Below are 22,235 nucleotides of genomic sequence, written 5' to 3'. Positions count from 1 at the left end.
AAACAGAGGCTCAATTGTTAAGAAATGTGCTGAAGAAATGAGCAATGCAGGCAGGCCTGGGTTGAACTTCCTTGCTTTGCCACTTCTTGGCCATGAGACCTGGGTACCTTATTTGCCCTCCCTTGCTTTCCCCACCTGTAATACTCAGTACTTCCTAGAGCTGCTGCGAGGATCCAGGGAGACCTTCCGTGGCAAGTTCTTAGCTTAGTCAGTGCTCACTAGGTCACGTTCAGTGTAGATCGTGACCTAAGAAGGAAACTATCTGAGTGTCACAATCACTGACAACATCAACAAATATTTATCGAATGCCCAAGCACAAAGCTCAATGCTTGGACTGTGGGGTTTCTGCCCTCAAGGAGTTGAGAGTCTAGGGTAGGAGCAAGGGAATAAAAGATGTATTCATAGCGAGAGAGCTCACAATCTATGACTGCCTTCAACGTGCCGATGGGTAGTTAGCTGTGGCAGAGGGATTTAGACATGGTGGTGGGATTGCTGTGCCTGCTGACAGCCTGAGGTGCTGTCAGACTCCCTCACAGGGGCTTCTTTCACATTCTCAGGCTGAATGGAAATGTGCGGATGACACAGCGAGCAATCAGGGAACCCACTGAGATTTTCGGTCTAGTTGACAGGAGGGGGCAAATATAGAGAGGAAGTTGTATTTGGAGACAAAAATTATGAATTTTAAACATTTTGAGTTTGTGGTTCAGGAAAAATCTTCAAGTGGATTATCCATCCACCTTGAGAAAACTGTAGATTGAGGAGAAGTCTACTTGCATGTGAATGCTGATACCACAGAAGCAAACAAAGTCTCTGAACAACAAGAGAGACTGGTTATTGGGGGGAAATTACTAATATTTAGGCAGAGAAAAGGGAAAGAAGAACTGATAAAGGAGGGAAAGATTGGAAAAGGCTCAGGATATCAAGTTGGGAGTGGCTAATAGCATCAAATGCTGCTTCAAGGTCTGCACAAAGAAGAAATGAAACAACGTCCTTAGGACTGGTGAGTGGGGTTCTAACAGACCCTGAGATTGCAGGAAGAGATTCAGGAGGTGTTGAACTGCAAGCCTTCAAGAGCTGAGTGTGTGCTAATGAAATGGAGGAGAAGCACAGATTGATACTTGTTTGAAAAGTTTGCCAGTTAGAGGACAAAGAAGAAAAGTCAGTGTTATGGACTGAATTGGGACCCCCCAAAAGAAACAGTCAAGTTTAACCCCTGGTCCTGTGAATGTGACCTTATTTGAAAAAATAGAGTCTTCAAAGATGTGATTAGTTAAGATGAGGCCAAAGTGGATTAGAGTGGGCCCTATATAATATGACAATGTCCTTCTAAGAAGTGGGAAGTTTGGGCACAGGCACAGACAGACCCAGAGAGGACAGCCATGGACAGTGGAGACAATAAAGAAGGCTACATGGAGTTGGAGGCAGAGATTGTAGCAAGGCACATAGGGGTCAAGGCATGCCAAGGATTGCCAGCAAACACCAGCAGCTAGCAAAGGCAAGGAAGGATTCTCCCCTACAGGTTTCAGTGGGAATATGGCCCTCCTAATGCCTTGATTTCAGACTTCCAGCCTCCAGAACATTGAGAAGATAAATCTGTATTGTCTTAAGTCACCTAGTTTGTGGTACCTTGTTATGGTAACCCTAAGGAGCAGAGAAAGGATAGTGTCAGGTTCAGGTCTGCTTGGATCCAGGATATGTGCATTCGTGTGGAGTAGGAAAGTGAACCAGTGGGAGGGAGAGACTGGAGATGCCGGAAGGGAGCCTGTGAGGAAGCAGCAGGGCATGACTGACAGCTCAGGCACAGGGGTAGGTCTTTGGGCAGGAGCTGGCCACTTTCCTCTGGCATAGGCAGAAGTGAGGAAAATGGGTAAAAACACAGTGTGGTGGTTTGGAGCTGTGTATCCCAGAAAAAACATGTTCTTAAACTTTATCCACTTCTTTGGGTGTGAACTCTTGCAAATTGGACCTTTTGAGGTAGTTACTTCAGTTGAGGTGTGGCCCTGCTGAATCAATATAGGTCTTAATCCTATTACTGAAGGCCTAATAGGGATGGCAACCCACAGGAAAAAAAAAGCCAGAGGGAGCAGCCGGAAGTTGAACGTCAATGGAACCTGGGAGAGAAAGAGAAAAAGCCAGGAGAGGTTGCCCTGTGCATTGAAAAAAGCCAAGGACCAAAAAGCCAAGGACCAAGGATCACCAGCAGCCAGCTCCAGAATGCCACATTCTTCTGGGAGACAGCACTGCCTTGATGATGCCTAGATTTTGGACATCTTCTGGCCTAAAAACAGTGAGCCAATAAAGTCCTGCTGCTTCAGCCAACTCATTGCATGGCATTTACTGTATCAACAAGGAAACTTAAACATGCAGCTAATTTGAAAATTAAGAGTATGAGGTTAGCAGGGAGTTCATAATTTCCTAAAAGCTATTCTTCCTTTCATTTGTAGTAAATAATTCCTCTCCCCAAATTCTTAGCTGAGCAAATGGCTATCTGGAAAGAAGACTACATTTCCCAGCCTCCATTGAAGCTAGATATGAGCATGTGTCTAGGTTTTAGCTGATGGGCTATAAATGGAAATGATATGGATAGCTTCTGAGATGTTTCTATGAAATGAAGCATGTGTCCTTTCCTTCTTTCTGCTGGCTGGATTGTGAATATGATGACTAGAAATGGAGTAGCCATTTTATCACAGGAGGTGTCCTTGGGAACGGGGGTCAGGCGAGGTAGAACCAAGTGAGAAGAGAAGCCTGAATTTCTGACACAGAGTAGCATCTGAAGCCCTGACTTTGACATGAGAGAGAAGTTACACCACCATTAAATTTGGGTTTTCTGTTACTTCCAGCCAGTCCTAATCCTGACTAATATTTGAGGGCTGTTCTTCAAGGTGGATTTGACCCTGGAAAAGTGAAAGTGGAGGTTGACTTTGAAGTGGATGATGATGAGCATGGATGGGATCTGGAATAGCTTCTTATAGAAGGGCACTTTTAAAAGATGAGTATGAGAACTGCATGTCCAGGGATGCCATACCACACTTGGCTCCCTCCAGGGCTGAGGAAACCAAGAGCTCGGAGTAGTTGTATCCTGTTTGTTGGACTTCTGTTGAAAACTCTGAGTCAACCCATAAACCCATAAAAGTCAACCCATAAAAGTCAGTTGAACGTAGAAGAGCACTTTTAGTTGATGCGTAGGAGTAGAAAAACTCTAAGTCTTTGAATTTACACCTGGGAGTCAGGCTCAGTCAATCCTTTCTTGGCTAACATAGCTGACATATGTGGAATAGCATAAAGTATTATGTAAGCAATGATAATAGTGCTGTCCATTTGTATATGCCTTATTAGTTACCAAACAGTCATACATTGTGGTAGGTTGAATTATGTACCCCAGGAAAACAAGTTCATAATCTTAATCCATTTCTGTGGGTGTTAACCCATGTAACTAAGACCTTTTGAAGATGTTATTTTTAGTTAAGTTATGGCCAGCTGTATCAGAATGGGTCTTAATCCTCTTACTGGAGGCCTTATGGAAAAGGCCACAGGGAGAAAGCCATTAGAGAAGCAAGAAGCTGGAAGTCAATGGAACCCAGAAGAGAAAGGAGAAGATGCTGCCACGTGCATGGCCATGTGACGGAAAAGCCAAGGACCAAGTATCCCTGGCAGCCAGCCCCAGAATACCACAGTTTTTAGGGAGAAAGCATTGTGTTGCTGACACCTCAATTTTGGACTTCTCCAAGGTTTAAAGTTGTGAGCCAATAAATTCCCCTTGTTTAAGCCAACCCATTTAGTGGTATTTGTGATCACAGTGGGTAACTAATATGTGTATACTTTTGTTAATATTAAGTTTTCCGAAATCATGTGTTAATTGTAAGGTGATTTATTCTCTGACTCATTTCTTACGCTGGGCATTTAAAAAATATCTAACCAGCGGCGATTTTTTTTAGGTACAGGGGCCAGGGATTGAACCTGGGACCTTACATGTGGAAAGTGGGTACTCAACCAGTGAACCACATTGGCTCCCCTGAGTTGGTTTTTTCCTTTGTTTGCTTGTGGTGGTTGTTTTTCAAGTTTGTTTTTAGGAGGCACTCGGAATTGAAACTGGGACCTCTCATGTGGGAAGCAGGCACTCGATTGTTTGAGCCACAGCTTCTCCCTCCAACCAGTGTTTTCTTGTGCATTGATATGATTCTGATAGAAGAATGATTTAAGGTACTGAAGTTTAAGTATCCCTGAAATAAATATGCTAGGGCAGCAAAGGGAATTTAAATTCAAGTCTCTAAGCAAAAATTTGCCAAGTGTGGAGGTAGCTGATCTCTTGTCACACTTCAATTCAAGGGTGACATTGGCAGTGTTTGCGGCTGTTTATTTGGATCCTAGCTACCACCTCCTCTAGAACCTTTGACATATGCCAGACATTATCATGTTATTGTTATTTCACATTTTAAAATGATCATTAGTACTTACTTCTCTATGGTAACTTCACTTTAGCCATTATTTGATAAATATTTAAACTTCCCCAAGAAATAATGCAAAGTGTATAATCTTTTGCAACTCTGTTATGAAATTAATCTTGGGCTATTCATATTTTAATGTGCGTTCCCTCAGGAGTGGTTTTCTTTTCATTTTATACAGAGTGAGTCCGTAACAGAAATGCTTCTGAAAGTACAGAATGCTATTGGAGAACTTTATCTTGAAATAGGGATGACTCAGGAAGGGTTCCAGTATTTCCAGAAAGCATGGTCAAATCTGATGTGTTTTTCATCCAGTAACTTAAAAGACAACCAGGACTTAGTAAAGCAAAAAGGTATGGTGCCATGTGATACACTACTTCATACTTATTAGACTGGCTATTACAAAAAAGAAAGGAAAAGAAATGTTGGTGAAGATGAGGAGTAATTGGAACCCTCATGCATTACTGGTGGGAATGTAAAATGGTGCAGCCACTGTGGAAAATAATTTGATATTTATTCAGAAAGTTGAACATAGAGTTATCATATGACCCAGAAATTCTACTCCTAGGGGAATACCCAAAAGAATTGAAAGCAAAGCCTCAAAGAGATATTGTATACCAATGTTCATAGTAGCATAATTCACAATAGCCAAAAGGTGGACACAACTCAAGTGTTCATCAACAGGTGAATGAATAAATGAATTGTGATATGAGTATACAATGGAATATTATTCAGCCATGAAAAAGAATGAAGTTCTGATATGTGCTACAACATGGATCAACCTTGAAAATACTATGCTAAGTGAAATACACCTGATATGAAAGGACAAATATTATGATTCCACTTAAATGAAATACCTACAATAGGTAGAGTCATAGAGACAGAAAGTAGAGTAGAGGTTACCAGGGGCAGGAGGGAGTGGGGAATGGGGAGTTAATGCTTAATGGGTGCAGAGTTCCTGTTTGGGGTATGGAAAATTTGGAAACAGATAGTGGTGATAGTTACATGAAACTGTGAATGTAATTAATGCCACTGAATTACACACTTAAAGTGGTTAAAATGGCAATTTTTATGTTATATTTATTTTACCACAATAAAGTTGAAAAGAAAGGAAGAGATAGAAATCACGAAAAAGAATATGGTGGACACGTGCAGAGGAAATAACCTCTTGTACTTTGTAGAGTCAGACTCCTCCTGGGCTCATCCCATCCCTGAGAGAAGGGAAAAGGGTGTGTGTACTTTGCTTGTTTGATTTTTTTGGAGGACTAGTGGGTGTGTGAGGGCTGACCATAATGTGCTCCTCATCTGACAAATCACTCTTTTAGAATGTCCAAGACTTTTAAGATGCACCTCTGTAAAGGAGGCTTTGAGCATTAAGAGTGGGCCATTCACAGCTCCACTCTGAAGCCAGTCTTTGTGGCTGGTGTCACTTATTATTAATAGCTCTGTGCCTTTACACAAGTTACTTACCCTTTCTGCATAGCACATCTGTAGCAGTTTGATATGGTTGTGAATTCTAAAAATAGATATTGGATTTTATTTGTAATCTGCTCTGTACCTGGGCATGATTGAGTTATGATTAGGGCTTTGATTGGGCCACATCATTAGGGCATTGAGTCCCTGCCCCTTGGTGGGTGGGACTCACAGATAAAAAGCATGGCAAAGGACAGAGTTAGGGGTTCTTAATGTTGAAGTTTTGATGTTGGAGTTTGATGCTGAAGTCTTAAGCTGGTGCCCTGGGAAGTAATCACACAGAGGGAAGAGAAGCAAGCCCCAGGAAGAAAGAAAACTTGAGCCCAGAGAGAAGCAAGACCCATGAAGGGAGAAACCCAGGAAGCCTGAACTCTGGCAGACGTCACCAGCCATCTTGCTTCAACATGTGAAAATAGACTTTGGTGAGGGAAGTAACTTATGCTTTCTGGCCTGGCATCTGTCAGCTCCTACCCCAAATAAATACCCTTTATAAAAACCAACCAATTTCTGGTATTTTGCATCAGCACCCTTTTAACTGACTAATACAATGTCCTTGTGAGGGCTTAAAGCATTAGGATGAGACTAGAAAGCAGAGCAATGCCTGCTGCTTAGTTAAGCGCTAACTCACCAGAGCTGCCCTGTATTTGATGCCTGAGGCAGCTGTAGTAATAATGATAAAGCAGAGGCAAAAGGTGTTTAGTGAATTAAGGTTTTAAGCATTTTTGACTCACTGATATACAGTCAGACTAAACTAAAGTTCTCTAGACTTGTGTCATACTTAAATGGCTGTATTAGTTAACACCTGCCTCACCCCCCAAAACAAACAAACAAACAAAAAAACACAAAACACATGGACTTAAAACAGTAACGATTTACTGTTGCCCCCAAGTCTATGGGTCAGCTGGGGGTTCCACTGGGTTGGGCTCAGCAGATTTGAGCTGGTCTCACTCAAGCATCTGAGATGGGCTGGCAGGGCAGATGGGCCTCATCTAGCAGGGCTCATTGACATGCCTTGTGATTGGCTGGCTGGGGTGATGGGGTGGCTGGGCCATGCATCGCTCGCATCTTGCAGGAGGATAGCCCAGGCCTGTTGACCTTGCAGGATTCCAAAAGGAGAGCCGAAGCCTAGGCCTAGGCACAAGGCCTACTTCCACTGTATTCAGTAGGTCGAAGCAAATCTCAAAGATTCATTCAAGGGGTGGAGAATGAGGCTTCCCCGCTTGGTGGGAGGAGGTGCAGAGTTGCATTGCAATAGGAAATGGGTACAGGGAGGTATGAAGAATTGGAGTCATTTTTGCAATCTTCTGTTATACTCTAAGATCAATTGTTACCTTGGGCAAGCTATGTAGCCTCTCTATATGTGTGAGTTTCACCCATAAAATGAGGAGTTTGAACTCCACGTTTATAATAATCGTTACCATTTGTTGAATACTTACTATGTACAAGGCACTTTATGTTCATTATCTCTTTTGTCCTCAAAAATAGCTCATGTTGCCTGATTATTGCTCCCATCTTACAGATGAGGAAGCTGAAGATCAGAGAAATGAAATAACTTAAACTATTTCAATTTCCACAGTTAAAAGTCTGTGCCAGGCCTTTCCAATCCTAAAGCCTGTTCTTGTAACTCCTTGTTATACAGAATCTCTTTTACCTCTGGCATCATGGAGCTATCATCTTCAATACATAGAGTCTAACTTCTAGTCATCCTAATGCAGGGGACCCTCGTGAGCAGGGGAAACCTGGGTGGGAACCAGGGACACTTCCATGGGTGTTGGGGTGGGCCCTGCAGGAGCAGCTGGTCAGTCTGGAGCACAAAGTTCCCAGGGATTGGGCATGCCTGACTTGGTAGACATGATTGTGTTTCTCCAAGGAGACAGACCAGCACGTGGGGTAGGGCCTGGTGTAGCAGCATCAGCTTTGGTGGGAACACACTGTGTGTAGCACACTGTGTGCTAACAAGAGTCAGCTGACCATTCAGGGCCCAGGCAAGCAGATGAAGGGGGAGAGGGGAGTCAGCATTGCAGCCTGGCCAGCCTTCACACGTTCAAGAAATGCTTTCAAGTGCCTGCTGTGTACCAAGAGCTCTGCTGGGAGAGCACAGTGAACAAGGCAGAAACACCAATTCTGCCTTCTACAGGAGGAGACGTGCAAAAAAAGAGGGTGCCAACACATGAGATAATGACAGGTTGTAACAAATGCAATGCAGGAAACAAACAAGAGATGGAGTTAGAGCATAATGGGGGTGGACAGGGACCTACCCATGAAAGCCTGGTGGAGAAGCCTCTGGGGAGGGGTCATTGAAGCTGAGCCCTAATGGGCTGCAGGTAGTGAGGGAGGAGGGGCAGTGAAGGAGAGCACTTCAGAAGAGCCCTGAGAAAGGAAAAATTTGGCCTGTGCCAGCAATGGAAAGGATGCTCGGTGAGCAAAGGGCGGGAGGCAGCTGGGCCCAGAAGGCCCAGGGCCTAGAGCCATGGACAGGTATTTGAATTTTAGTCTCAGTGCAAGGGGAAGCCCTTTTCGGAAGTGGGGTGGAATGGCATCATCTGATTTCTGCTTTGGGTGTAGGGAGACCAGTCACCTGGCTGTCCCGGCCTCATTTCCAGGGGCAAGGCACGAGGCTCTGGATGCGTGTGTGTGTGCGCGCACGCTAAGGGCAGGCTGGTCTGGATGATTAAGTAAGTACTATCAATGATGGAAAGAGAGTTCTTGATGAGTTATAGCATAGCTGCTGTCTACTACCTAATATATATAATTTATAATGAAAACTGAATCCTGTAGCACGGCAAAGTAAATCTGCTTATCTTGATCTTGACTGTTAGCAATGCTCTAATAACACCTGGGAAAATTAGGTGTTTTTTTCTCTTCCCATAATGAAGTAGCCTTAGAAAACACTTCCAGTTTTTTTAGGAGTCTGCATTAATGGCAGGAGCCTAATTGTTGGACCCTTCCAGGGGGCACAGTCCCAAGGCAGCGTGTATCCAGGTTCATCCCATTATTTTTCCTTGGGTTCACAGAACTTATATGGTTTACAGGACTTATACATGTGCTTCTTAGTGTAAGGCTCTTCCATTTTATTACTTCTTATCACAGGGCAGTGCTGGCCACCGTCTGTAGATCCCAGTTACCATGGTGATGCCCGGCTTCCCTTCATCCATATTCTCACTCTATTTCTGATGTGTTAATTTGCAAAACAGACTCAGAATTCATTTTCAATCTATTGTCTTAGCTCTTTGGCCTTGTAACTGCTGTGCACATGCCAATCCATTGTATGAAAACCAACCCATGATTTATTAAGATAAAACCTGGCTATTGGGAATGAGGCAGAAATGGCATCAAGTGCTCTGCCTATTGACATCTTAATTCTTTTGTGAGAAAAAAAACTTAAGCAGTATATTCTTTGCCATTCCCTGCAGGCAAAGTGCTGCACAACCTGACAAAGTCAGGATCTGAAGAGTACTTAAAGGAAAATAAGATTTTGGAATACGCCATTGAAATTTCCAAGTTATTGGACAAAAACCCACATGATCAAGCTACCATGAAATATACTGAAGGCATTCTGATGTAAATACGTATTGTTTTATTTTCTTTTTGGAAACGTTGTTTTCCCCCTGTATTATCTTTTATTGTTAAGATTAATACACTTAACCCACATCTGTTAACCATTCCCATTTAACTGATGTGGTTAAGAAATGTTGAATTTCAGTATTTCCATCCTCTAGTCCTGTGGTTCTCAACCAGAGGCAATTTGACCCTGCAGGGAACATTTGGCAGTGTCCGGAGACATTTTGGGGGTTGCTTTTGGCATCTGATGGGGAGAAGCCAGAGTGGCTCTAAATATCGTACAGTGCACAGGAGGGTCCGCCACAGCAAAGAACTATCCAGCCCAAAATATCAATAGTGCTGAGGCTGAGATAGTGCTTTAGTTCTTTGTAAGATACACGCAATCTTATAAATCACCTTGAAGTTCTTGAATTGCTACTGTTATAAACTGCTCTGGAATAGATTTTTATATAAAATAGGAGATGCTGATGAGAATTACTTTTTATAGCACAGTGAATGTAGCCAACATTTATCATGCCTGGAAAATAACAAACATGTTTCATTTTCAGATTAGTTGCTGGAAACACTTGTCTTGCAAAAATGAAATGTCAAGAATGTTTGAATATCAGGAAAGGTTTGTTTGGTGAGAACAATATCCTAGTGGGAGAAATTATGGAATTTTTAGCAGATCTATTATTTTTCCCCCTCAATGGTGAAAGGTGAGTTTTTATGAATTGTTTGGAGTAATGTGTCTCCTTCCCCGCGACGTGGCAGGAAGGTGTGGGCTCACCCATCAGGGTTGTCTTCCTTCTTTGGCTCCAGCCGAGCTGGGAGACTTAGGGACTCACCCTGCCTGAGAGCTCTACCCCATCTATTTGTCAGGACGCTGACCATGTATATTCAGAAGGAGTTCTGCTGCTGCCGTATAGAGGTTTTGGCAGTCAGAGAAGGATTAAGGAGTCTGATGTTGTCATGGACATTTCTCAGCATCCCTCACAGGCCTCATGAGTGAAATGTACACAGTGGAGACACCCCATTGTCTGTGGTGCCACACCACACTGGTCTAAATCTCTTTTTGTAAGATCTTGGCCAACAATATCTCAGACCGTGCTTGCCTGCCACCCACCTTCCTCAGGGAGTCCTCTTGGTTCTCCTGTCATGTGTGGAGCTCTCCTCAGTTCCTCACACAAGGCCCCAGGATTTAAAACAGCCCAAATAAGGCAATATCTAAGGGTAAAATTACAGGTGCTCTATCATGGTGGCAAGATGATAGGCTCTGAGGTCTGATTCTTGGGTTCAAATTTTGTGTCTTTCACCTAGTGGCAGTGAAACCTTGGTCAATTTGTGCCATTCCTTTCCTCTCTGGAAAAATGAAAATAATGATAGTATCTTCCTGAAAGGATTTTTGAGGATTTAGACATCCTATATATAAAGTACTTAGCAGAATGCCTGGCACATACTAAAAGATTTCAACAAATTGCGTTATTAGGTTATTAGGATTGTTATTTTCTCACAGCTCACCAGCTGGTGATTTTTTTTTTAAGGGGGTACCAGAGATTGAACCCAGGACCTCGTGCATGGGAAGACGGTGCTCAAACCACTGAGCTACATCTGCTCCCCAGCTGGTGATTTTTGAGGCACTTGCCATCACATTGCCTCCTTTTACTCATCTTTAAAACAGCACTGTGAGCAGAGAACAGGACTTTCTTTAGAGAAGCAAAACAGCTCACCTATAGAACCACTTCCTCGTAAAAGAAAAATCTAAACACGCAGCTTACCAACTGAGTCACCTCTACTTCCCCACCATGAATCCAACCCCATCAGGGCATGAATCATGAGACACTGAATAATGCTGGGCCACCCTACAAGGTTGGCCTCTATGTCATAGGACCTGGCCATTCATGGATGCCTTTCTCCCTGCCTTCCTAATCAACAGTCAGTTGCCTGAGATAGTGGAAAAGGCTTTTTCCTTGTTGAAGTTTGTCTTTAGGTGACCACATTGATTTAGAGTGGGAGACATTTCGATGCTCACATTGACTCACCTCTCTCACTTGTGTAGCTCCTTTGCCCTGGTGGCCAAGGAACGTTGAGACAGCTCTCATGTACTATGGAAAGTGTCTGTGGATACAGATGGTCTTGTAGAATGTGGTTGGGTAGTTGGTGCTGGGTAAATGACATCAAATAAAAAAATTAAAAGTTAAATAAATAGGACAGATAGGAATGAAGAAAATGTTTTAAAAGGAATAGTGCCACAGAGATATAGATATCATCTACTCTTTCTCAACCTCCTGTCCTTTCATAGGCGCTATCCTCTTTTCAGTATGCTCTTGGCAGTCGAGTTTCTTTACTCCATCACTTCCCATTTGCTGTCATTTGACTTCTCCCCCAACCCAACTCCGTTTTGTCTTCTCCCGTGAAAATCATCAAGAACATCCTAAAAGTGAGCAGTCTGGTACTTTTTTATCTTATTGCGCTCTCCTGCTGAAGTATTTGTCAATGCTGATCACATATTTCCTGAAACTATGCCCCCCTTGTTTCTGAGATCTCCTCTGCCTTTTCAGTTTCTTTCTCTCCTTGCCTTTTGTCCAAATGTTGATGTTGTCCTGGGTTCAGTTCTTGGGCTCTATTCTTGTCTCAGTCTTAGCAACTCAACCTCATCTGTGCCCAGGGCTTTAGGCATCACTCCATGTAGGGATGGCTTCTCTCAATCTCCTTGCCAGAAGTCTATCATCAGCTCCATCTGTCTTTTGGATGTCTTCATCTGGGTATTCCTCTGACATTTCATAGTCAACATGTTCAAGGTTGAACACATCTACCCCCCCACACTCCCTCTTGACAAAATTCTTCTTATCCCATCTCCCTCAGCCCAGATGCCATGGCCTCATTTTAATAGCACATCTTAATGATATGTAATATCTGTCACTGTGCCAAACACATGACAGGCATTTTCTTGTTTGATCCTCATAATAATTCTATTATTCCCATTTTGAACATGAGAAAACTGGGGTTTAGAAAGTTAGGACTCTTGCCCAGATTTTAAGTGGTCGAGCCAGAATTAGGCCTCAGGAAGTCTGGTTGCAGATCCTTTGTGCCTAAGCACTGTGGCCCTCCACCAGGTCTGCCTGGCTTTAAACCTGACCTCTTTACCTCTTTACCACTACCACCACATTCGGTCTGATGCCAAACCTTAGCAAGTCTCTCTTCCCCACCATGGCCATTGTAGTCACTCAGACGTTCAGCATTTTCCTCTGGATTAACTGGTCTCCCTGCCTAGAGCATCACTTGACTCAATTTATCCTCCACACTTACACCCAGGCAAAATTTCTAAAGTGCACATTCGACCACATCATTTTCTTAATGAAAACCCTTCAATATGAAAGTCCCAAACCCTTAGGTTTGCATTCAAAGTCCTTCATGATGGAAATCTTTTCACTCTCCAGGCTCCCCCCTACCTTAGAAAGTTCCTTGAGGGCAAGGGTTAGTCGTACTCATCTTTGCACCCCAGCCTGAGCTCCAGCATTCAACGTATGCCTGCTGAATATATGAATGAAAGAATACCATGCTTCTTCGATGCAAAACTATAATTAACTTTGTCTTTTCTAGATTCCAAAGGAAGCAAGTAATTGAGTATTATAAACAAGTGATTAAAATAAAGGAATATGCAGCAGCTCTGGACAACTCCTTGCTTGTCAAGAAGCAGCTGAACATCAGCCTAAGCGATACCATGTGTAAATTAGGTAACTGCTCTAACTCATTTCTATCTTCAGCAGGTGACATTTCCCCCCTTTTAACCAATATATTTTGCTTATTGAAAAAAATGTCTTCAATTTCGAAGCAAATAACTCTTGCTCTGAATACTTCCAACTTTTTTTTTTCTTCCCTTCCTTAGGAAAAGCATCTTTAAAAAATCTTCTCCAAGTTTCTTTGAGCAAACTCTTGCTATTATTACTTGGGGATTACAGTGAAGGGTGAGTTTTTTCTTCACAGGTACAGGTTCAGTTAAGTGGAGTTTATTTATACTTCAAGGGCGATCTTCCAGGTTGCTGTTAAAGAACTTTTCAGAAGCCTCCTGGAAAAAAGATCCTATGGCAACTCTCCAGGCTCTGCTGTTGCCAGCGACCAGGGCCCACCACCTTATCTTTTACTGCCTCTGTGCTTTTTTGGCCCATTGACCCATTAGCTTGTTCTGCAGATAGTGGACACTCAATGGATTCTGGCATTTCCCAAGTGTTGCTGCCAAACTTGGGCATTGAGAAGAGTTGAATTGGAGGCTACAAACAATGCTTGGCCAGCTAGTTGCATACAGGCCTTAGCTGGAAGGGGGAGAAGAGCGAGCAGGAGGTAGTCAGGGCATGATTCCCATAGGGCCAAGCTTGTGAATCTGGAATAAGTATGTCACCAGAGTGCCAAACAGATCTCTCAGCCCTTGGGTGGCTGGGCAGCCATGGAGCATCTGGCATGTTCATCCTTTGGACATCTTTTTCTTTATTTATTCTAGCAGGCTAGCCAAGAATCTCATTTTCTATAAGTTCGATGATTAGGAAATTTTTGAAACACTGTCAGGGCCTCTGAAGTCTCATTGCCACAGGGCACAGCCTGAACCACTGGTTTTCAGGGGAGGTGATCTTGCCCCATTGGGGATATTTGGTCATGTCAGGAGACATTTGATTGTCATGACCGGGGTGGGGATGTTATTGGCACCTCATGGGTAGAGGTCAGCGATGCTACTAAACATTTCACAATGCTCAGAACAGTCCCCACGACAAAGAAATAGCCAGCCCACAATATCAGTAGTGCTGAGGTTGAAAAACTCTTTTCAAACAACCACTTCTCCCAGCGTGTATGTTTGCCATCCATTTCATAATAACACATGCTTGCTTTTAGCCTAGTCTCTTGCATGAAGAGGGGAAAGGTGAAATACCTGATATCGGGAAACGGACTTGGCCCAGTGGTTAGGGCGTCCGTCTACCACATGGGAGGTCCGCGGTTCTAAACCCCGGGCCTCCTTGACTTGTGTGGAGCTGGCCCATGCGGAGTGCCGTGCCAAACGCAGGGGTGTCCCCCGCGTAGGGGAGCCCCATGCGCAAGGAGTGCGCCCCATAAGGAGAGCCGCTCAGCACGAAAGAAAGTGCAGCCTGCCCAGGAATGGTGCCGCCCCCTCTTCCTGTGCCGCTGACACCAATAGAAGCGGACAGAGAAACAAGACACAGCAAATAGACACAGAGAACAGACAACTGGGGGAGGGGGGGAATTAAATAAATAAATAAATCTTAAAAAAAAAAACAAAACCTGATATCTGCAGGGAAAGAATATTTATTTTTAGGCTATAGATTTAGGTATATGTTTATGTATATGCATTTTTAAAATTTTGGTAGTGTTTCCCAGCTAGAAGATTTTTAAAAATCCACCCCACCCTTGCCCCAAGATGTCTCCTTTGTCTGTCTGCTTGTTTTCTGCTCGTTTTCTTTAGAAGGCACCAGGAACCAAACCTGGGACCACCCATGTAGGAGGCAAGTGCTCAACCATTTGAGCCATTTATGCTCCCTGGTGGTTGCATTGTCTGTTGGTTGCGGCATCTGCTCGTTGTGGCATCTGCTGGTTGCAGTGTCTGCTCATTGCAGCAGCTGCGGTGTCTGCTGGTTGTGGTGTCTGCTGGTTGCGGTGGTTGCTCATTGGAGCATCTGCTCATTGTGGTGGTTGTGGCGTCTGCTCGTTGTGGTGTCTGCTCATCTTCTTTAGGAGGCATCAGGATCCGAACCTGGGACCTCATGTGTGGGAGGCAGATGCCCAATTGCTTGAGCAAATCTGCTATTCCCGGCTAGAGGATTTTTATTTACAAACAGAAAATACAGATGCAAGTCTAGAGAAATTTATGGAAAAGGAACTAGTATGTCTGATTACTTCACATCACATTCTGTTACCAGTTTTGTAACAGATAAGAAGGCATCTATCTGTAAATGTAGCAATTGTAGTGTTTTTGTGACTTTTTAAATAAGTCCTTACAATATGTTTCAGTTTTGCTTTCAGAGTTGTGTGTGTGTGTGTGTGTGCCCTCCCATCAGATGGCTTGTGGTTTTTTTGCTCATTGTTTTTGCTTGTTGTCTCCTTGTTGTTTGCTTTTCTTCTTTAGGAGGCACTGGAAACTGAACCCGGGACCTCCCATGTAGGAGGCAGGCACTCAACTGCTTGAGCCATATCCACTACCCTGCTGTTGATTTTTAATGTACTTATGATCAAGGTATTTGTTGGAAGGGCCTCATTTCTTTCCATGATTTTTTTTGTTTTTATTGCCTGCTATTGATTGAATTTGATTGATTCATTTAACATAAGGTCTCCTTCTGGCTTATAAGAAAATTGTAGATGGTTAATTCAGCTATTTTTTTTTTATTTTTTTTTTTATTTTTAATTTTTTTATTTTTTATTGACTTTGTAATAATATTACATTAAAAATATATATGTGAGGTCCCATTCAACCCCACCCCCCCACCCCCCCCTCTCCCCACCCCCAACAACGCTCGTTCCCATCATCATGACACATCCATTGGATTTGGTAAGTACATCTTTGGGCACCTCTGCACCTCATATACATTGGTTCACATCATGGCCCATACTCTCCTCTATTCCATCAAGTGGGCCCTGTGAGGATTTACAATGTCCGGTGATTACCTCTGAAGCACCATCCAGGGCAGCTCCATGTCCCGAAGACGCCTCCACCTCTCATCTCTTCCTGCCTTTCCCCATACCCTTTGTCCATTATGTCCACTTTTCCCAATCCAATGCCACCTCTTCTATGTGGACATTGGATTGGTTGTGTCCATTGCACCTCTATGTCAAGAGGAGGCTCAGATTCCACCTGGATGCTGGATGCAATCCTCCCATTTTCAGTTGTAATCACTCTAGGCTCCATGGTGTGGTGGTTGTCCTTCTTCAACTCCATCTTAGCTGAGTGTGGTAAGTCCAATAAATCAGATTGTAGGTGCTGGAGTCTGTTGAGGCTCAGGATCTGGCTATCACATTGTCAGTCCAGAGATTCAAATCCCCTAAATATATCTTAAACCCCAACATTAACTGCACCTCCAGCACATTAGCATGAAAGTCTTATGTAATTCAGCTATTAATGTGGGATTTTTGTGCTTCAGTACTCAAGATGCAAGAGTGCTGGGAGGGAAAATATACTGTTTATCAACACATTTGAATCAGTTGTCCTTCAATATGTAAGAAGTATTTTTAGTTTTCCTGCCTTAAATGGAAATTGTAAGAAATATTTTTAGTTTTCCTACCTAAAATGGAAATTTTCTATCTAAGTGGAAATATACCTGAGTGGACTCCATAAAATAAGGAATAAATCAGAGTCATATACTGTTGGCACTCCTTATCATGAACCATTTTTAAAGAAGTCTTAAGTCCTCTATAGTAAGTCTTACCTAACATTAATCATTACCAAACCATTCCTTTTCAAAGTCAACTATCTGTTTTCCATCTAGGAAACAAATTATGGTATACAGATGATCACACTATTTTTATTTAACAAGTCTTTAAGTGTTTTATGCATTGTAATATATGGTAGAACTGTACGGGTATATTATCATATCTGACTAGTGTATTGACCTAGAATCATTAACTCTTTTTTTTTTTTAATTTCTCCCCCCCCCCCCAGTTGTCTGCTCTCTGTGTCCATTCACTGTGTGTTCTTCTGTGACCACTTCTATCCTTTTCAGCGGCACCGGGAATCTGTGTTTCTTTTTGGTGCGTCATCTTGTTGTGTCAACTCTCTGTGTTGCGGCGCCATTCCTGGGCAGGCTGCACTTTCTTTTGCGCTGGGCAACTCTCCTTATGGGGCGCACTCCTTGTGCGTGGGGCTCTCCTATGCGGGGGCACCCCTGCGTGGCACGGCACTCCTTGTGTGCATCAGCACTGCTCATGGGCCAGCTCCACACGGGTCAAGGAGGCCTGGGGTTTGAACCACGGACGTCGCATGTGGTAGGCAGACTCCCTATCCACTGAGCCAAGTCCACTTCCCCATTAACTCTTTTAAGAATAAACAAGCTTCTTCCCACCTACTTGGAGAATGTACCATGAAGCTGCCCATGTGAATGGCTGCCCAATTACAAATCACTGCTTGCAGTTCTTAGCATCTGCCTTTGTGACTTTGAATTTGCAGCTCATATGTGAAACTGCTATTTGTTTTCTTGTCTGCAACATATCTTCCTGTAGGGCATTCCTGTAATTTTTTAGTGCTCTGTAGGGGAGCTGCCTGTCACTTTGAAGTGGTCTCCCTAATCCCCCAAAGTAAAATAAAAAAAACCCAATTTTTTATTGTGGTAACATATATATAAACAAAATTTCCTGTTTTAACCACTTTTAAGTGCAGGGGTATTAATTCCATTTACAATGTTGTGTTATCATTACCACTCCAACTTGTCCTTACCTTAAACAGAAATTCTTTACCCATCCCCATCTACCACCATCACCACCCATGTAACATGTAATCTACTTTCTGTCTCTATGAATTTGCTTATTTTAGATTTTTTTTTTAAGTCAGATCATACAATATTTGTCCTTTTGTGTCTGGCTTATTTCACTCAACATGATGTTAAGATTTATCCACATTGTAGCATGAATCAATGAACTTCATTCCTTTTTACAACTGAATAATATTCCATCATGTATGTATCACATTTGTTTATCCATTCATCTGTTGATGGACACTGGGGTTGCTTACAAAATGAATATTATGAATGCCATATGGCCTGTATTTTAACTCACATTATCCCAAATATACCTTCTAAATTTCGTAAAAATTTGTCTTGGTCTTTTCTGGATGCAGTAACAGACAAATGGATGGAAACCAGGTACCCCGTGCTCGAAGAACTGAAGTATTCCGGGGAGATATATATCAACCAACCAACCAACCAGCCAACCAACCTACCAACCAACCAAAAAAATCCCCAAACTAATTTCTGCCCTCAAACAACTTATTGCTGTGTTAGGAAGCAAAACAAACCTCTAATTAAAAAAAATAACATATTGATGATTTAAAGCATAGCCTGGTTGTTGAGGACTGAACTGTGACTCAGGAGACCTGGGTTTTTAGTTCTTCCTCTCTGACCCACGTCTGTCTCTGGGCCCCACCTGTGAAAAAAAAAATACGAGTTCCTTAGGGTCCTAGTCTTAGTTTCCTAGGTGGCCATAACAAAGTACCCCACGCTGGGTGACTTCAAAACAATAGGAATTTATTGTCTCAGAGCTCTAGAAAGTAAAAGTCCAAAATTGAGGTTTCCTCAGGGCTACATCCCCTCCGAAACCTGTAGGGGAGAACCTTCCTCGTCTCTTCCTAGACCTGTGGCTTGCTGACAATCCCTGTCACTCCTTGGTTTGCAGCTGTCGCACTTCGATCTCTGCCTCCATCTTCAGATGGCCTTCTCCCCCGTGTCCCTGCCGTTTCTCCTCTCCTTTTAAGGACACCAGTTGCATTAGCCAAAGGGGTGCCAATGCAAAGTACCATAAATCTGTTGGCTTTTAGAATGGGGATTTACTTGGGGGTTAAAGCTGACAGTTCCAAGGCCACATCAAGGAATTAGCAGAGATGTTTTCTCGCCAAAGTCAGCTACCGCTGGTCCCGTGTGTTGCCACGATTTGAAGCAAGATGGCCGCTGACCTCTGCGAGGTTTCAGCCTTGCCTCTGGTTTCAGTCCTCCCTCAGCCCTGCTGCTCTGGTTCTTGATTTCAGCACAGGCTGGCATAGGGCTGTCTCTTTCGAGCCTCCTAGATCAGTCTTGGCGGTCCTGCTCTCTTTCCAAGGTCAGCTGTAAGCTATCAGGAAAATTGCTCCTCTCTCTCCAGGGCCTCAGCTGTTTGAGCCTTCTCCTTTCTATCATGTGGCAGAATCAAAAATGACAGAACTCTTTCTTCCTGCATGTCTTTGTAAGTGTCTGTTTATGTCAGATCCAGCAAGGGGGCAGGGACTCAACCGGAGGCATGCCTTACTGCATAGTCAAATAAAAAAATCCTAAATCAATCTTTTTTTCTTTTTAAAGATTTACTTTATTTATTTCTCTCTCTTCCTACCCGCCCCCCCCCCCCCCCCCCGCATCTGCCCCTGTTGTCTGTTCTCTGTGTCCATTCGCTGTGTGTTCTTCTGTGACCGCTTGCATTATCTGGTGGCATGGGAAACTGCATCCCTTTTTTGTTGCGTCATCTTGCTGCATCAGCTCTCTGTGTGTACAGTACCACTCCTGGGCGGGCTGCATTTTTTTTATGCAGGGCAGCTCTCCTTACAGGGCACACTCCTTGCATGTGGGGCTTCCCTATGCGGGGGACACATTTGCGTGGCACGGCAATCCTTGCGCATATCAGCACTGCGCATGGGCCAGTTCATCACATGGGTCAGGAGGCCCTGGGTTTGAACCCTGGACCTCCTCTATGGTAGGCAGACGCTCTATCCTTTAAGCCAAATCTGCTTCCCCTAAATCAGTCTTTTTTTTTTTTAAAAAAAGATTTATTTATTTATTTAATTCCCCCCCCCCACCCCTGGTTGTCTGTTCTTGGTGTCTATTTGCTGCGTCTTGTTTCTTTGTCCGCTTCTGTTGTCGTCAGTGGCAGGGGAAGTGTGGGCGGCACCATTCCTGGGCAGGCTGCACTTTCTTTTCACGCTGGGCGGCTTTCCTCACGGGCGCACTCCTTGCGCGTGGGGCTCCCCCATGCGGGGGACACCCCTGCGTGGCACGGCACTCCTTGCGCGTATCAGCACTGCGCATGGCCAGCTCCACACGGGTCAAGGAGGCCCGGGGTTTGAACCGCGGACCTCCCATATGGTAGACGGACGCCCTAACCACTGGGCCAAAGTCCGTTTCCCCCTAAATCAGTCTTAACAGGTAATCTAATCAAAGTCCTCTCAACTGAATTTAATACAATCAAAGTGTATCACACCCAAAGGAATAGTTTATAAACATCATCTTTCTCTTCTTGGGATGCATAAAATAATTTCAAACTGCCACACACCAGTCATATTGAATTTGGACCCACCAAATCTAATTTGGTTTCATCTTAATCACATCTTCAAAGATCCTATTTCTAAATAAGGTCCCATTCATGGGACCAGGGATTGGAACTTGAATAAAACTTTTTGGAAAACACAATTCAGCCCATAACAGTCCTCTATGGATTTAATATTCTATGCTTAAATATAAAGGAAGTTACTAATCTGTAGTAGGAAGGTTCTCAGGGAAAACCTCTTGGAATGTTCTTAAGAAAGTGATTGGCAGGGGGCAGTTCTGGCCAGGAAAATTGCATGAACAAAGGAAAGAATAAGCAAGATATGGAGGGGACAGTTGGAGCTATCAGGAGGGACTGTAATGAAGCCTCAGGACAGAGAAGTAGGAAAACAGGCAGTGATAGGGGAGCTGAGGCAGTGTGCTGATTTAAAAGAAACCCATCCTGTGGGCAAGGGCACACCTTCTGAAGAAGACTGAAGAAACCAATGATCCTCTAATGGGTTTGTTCTTCTATTTAAGAGATTGTTTTGGAAACTATTCAGAATTATATCTCCCTGAGATTGTGAAAAGTCTGTCTATAAGTGCACAGTGAAGAATTTCCTGGTTACCTCATATAAAATAGCCCCCAGCTCCTCTTACCCCCTCACTCTGTAGCCCCTTGCCCTGCTTTACTTGCCCTCATAGTACCTAACGCTACCTAAACTTATACATTTATTTGTTTATTAGTTTATACTTCCATCCGTCTCCCTCGCTAAACAGAAGGGACTTGGTTTATCTTCACCCTTGTAAACTCAGCTCTTAGAACAGCAGTTGGCACATAGTAAGTGCTCAGTAAACATTTGCCCAATCATTGAATGAAGGAAATGCTTTAACTAATTCAGGCTTACCCTTCCACTTTTGAAAAGCAAGTATTGACTCTTAAGGGCATTTTAGCTATTGCATTTTTATAATTCATTTAAGCATTCATTTGTTAATTCATTCCATAAATATTTACTGTACCCATTAGGTGACAAGCTCTAATTTAGTCCCTGGGGATATAGTGGTAAGCAGGACAGATACAGCACTGTCTTCACTGAGCTTACAGTAGGGGAGACAGCTGTTAGACAGTTAAATATACAATGACTTAACTATCATTGTGGAGAGTGCTACCATGAAAAAGTCCAAGCACTAGCCAGGGGACTTTGACCTATCAGACAGAGGGGGCATGGGCAGAGGGTGGCCTCTCAGGAGGTGATGCTGAAAATCTGCAGAATGAGAAGGTGCTTGCCAAGACAGGTGTGTAGAGAGGAAGAAGGAGAAGAGTCATCCAGGCAGCAGGAACAGAATGTGTGAGGGAGAAAGGAGCTAAAAAGGCAGTGTGGCTGGGTTGCAGAGAGCAACATGAGGGGCAGGGTACAACTGTAAGAAAGCTTCCTGTGTGGGATGTTACTATAAGAGCAATGGAAAGCCAGCAAAAGGTTTTTGCAAAGCCAGACAAGTATTAGGAACCTGTTTATATCAGCAGCAGCAGCGTTATAAGAGAGTTCTGAAATCATAGTCTAAAGATATGTTGTGACTCTAGAATCAAGAATGAGCTCAAGGGACCTTTTTATTGCTTTTTTTCTATTTCTTTCCAATCTGTGTCTTTTGACCTCTCAAACAGACAGCAAATTCAAAGAGGCAGGGACCTTGTCATTCATTCTTTTGTATCTTCAAAGCATCAGAAATAGAGCTGACTGCACATACGTGCACTGTCCTGTCAAGGCATGAAGGGTGAGGAAGGAAATAAACAAGTTCTTTTTGGATG

The 22,235-nt window shown here is 43.4% G+C and overlaps 1 protein-coding gene across 1 annotated transcript in view; it reads left to right on the top strand.

Annotated features, from left to right (window-relative positions):
• Positions 1 to 22,235, top strand: part of LOC101410616 (putative tetratricopeptide repeat protein 41) — a 71,353-nt gene that overhangs the window by 33,658 nt on the left and 15,460 nt on the right. The window contains exons 10-13 of the mRNA XM_058308643.2: positions 4,624 to 4,795; positions 9,329 to 9,476; positions 10,025 to 10,174; positions 13,059 to 13,192. Coding sequence (XP_058164626.1) covers positions 4,624 to 4,795; positions 9,329 to 9,476; positions 10,025 to 10,174; positions 13,059 to 13,192 — 604 coding nt within the window. The remainder of the gene's footprint in view (positions 1 to 4,623; positions 4,796 to 9,328; positions 9,477 to 10,024; positions 10,175 to 13,058; positions 13,193 to 22,235) is intronic.

Source organism: Dasypus novemcinctus, chromosome 12 (assembly GCF_030445035.2).
Source record: "Dasypus novemcinctus isolate mDasNov1 chromosome 12, mDasNov1.1.hap2, whole genome shotgun sequence".
Taxonomy (NCBI): Eukaryota; Metazoa; Chordata; class Mammalia; order Cingulata; family Dasypodidae; genus Dasypus; species Dasypus novemcinctus.
This window is presented reverse-complemented; position numbering and strand designations above follow the sequence as displayed.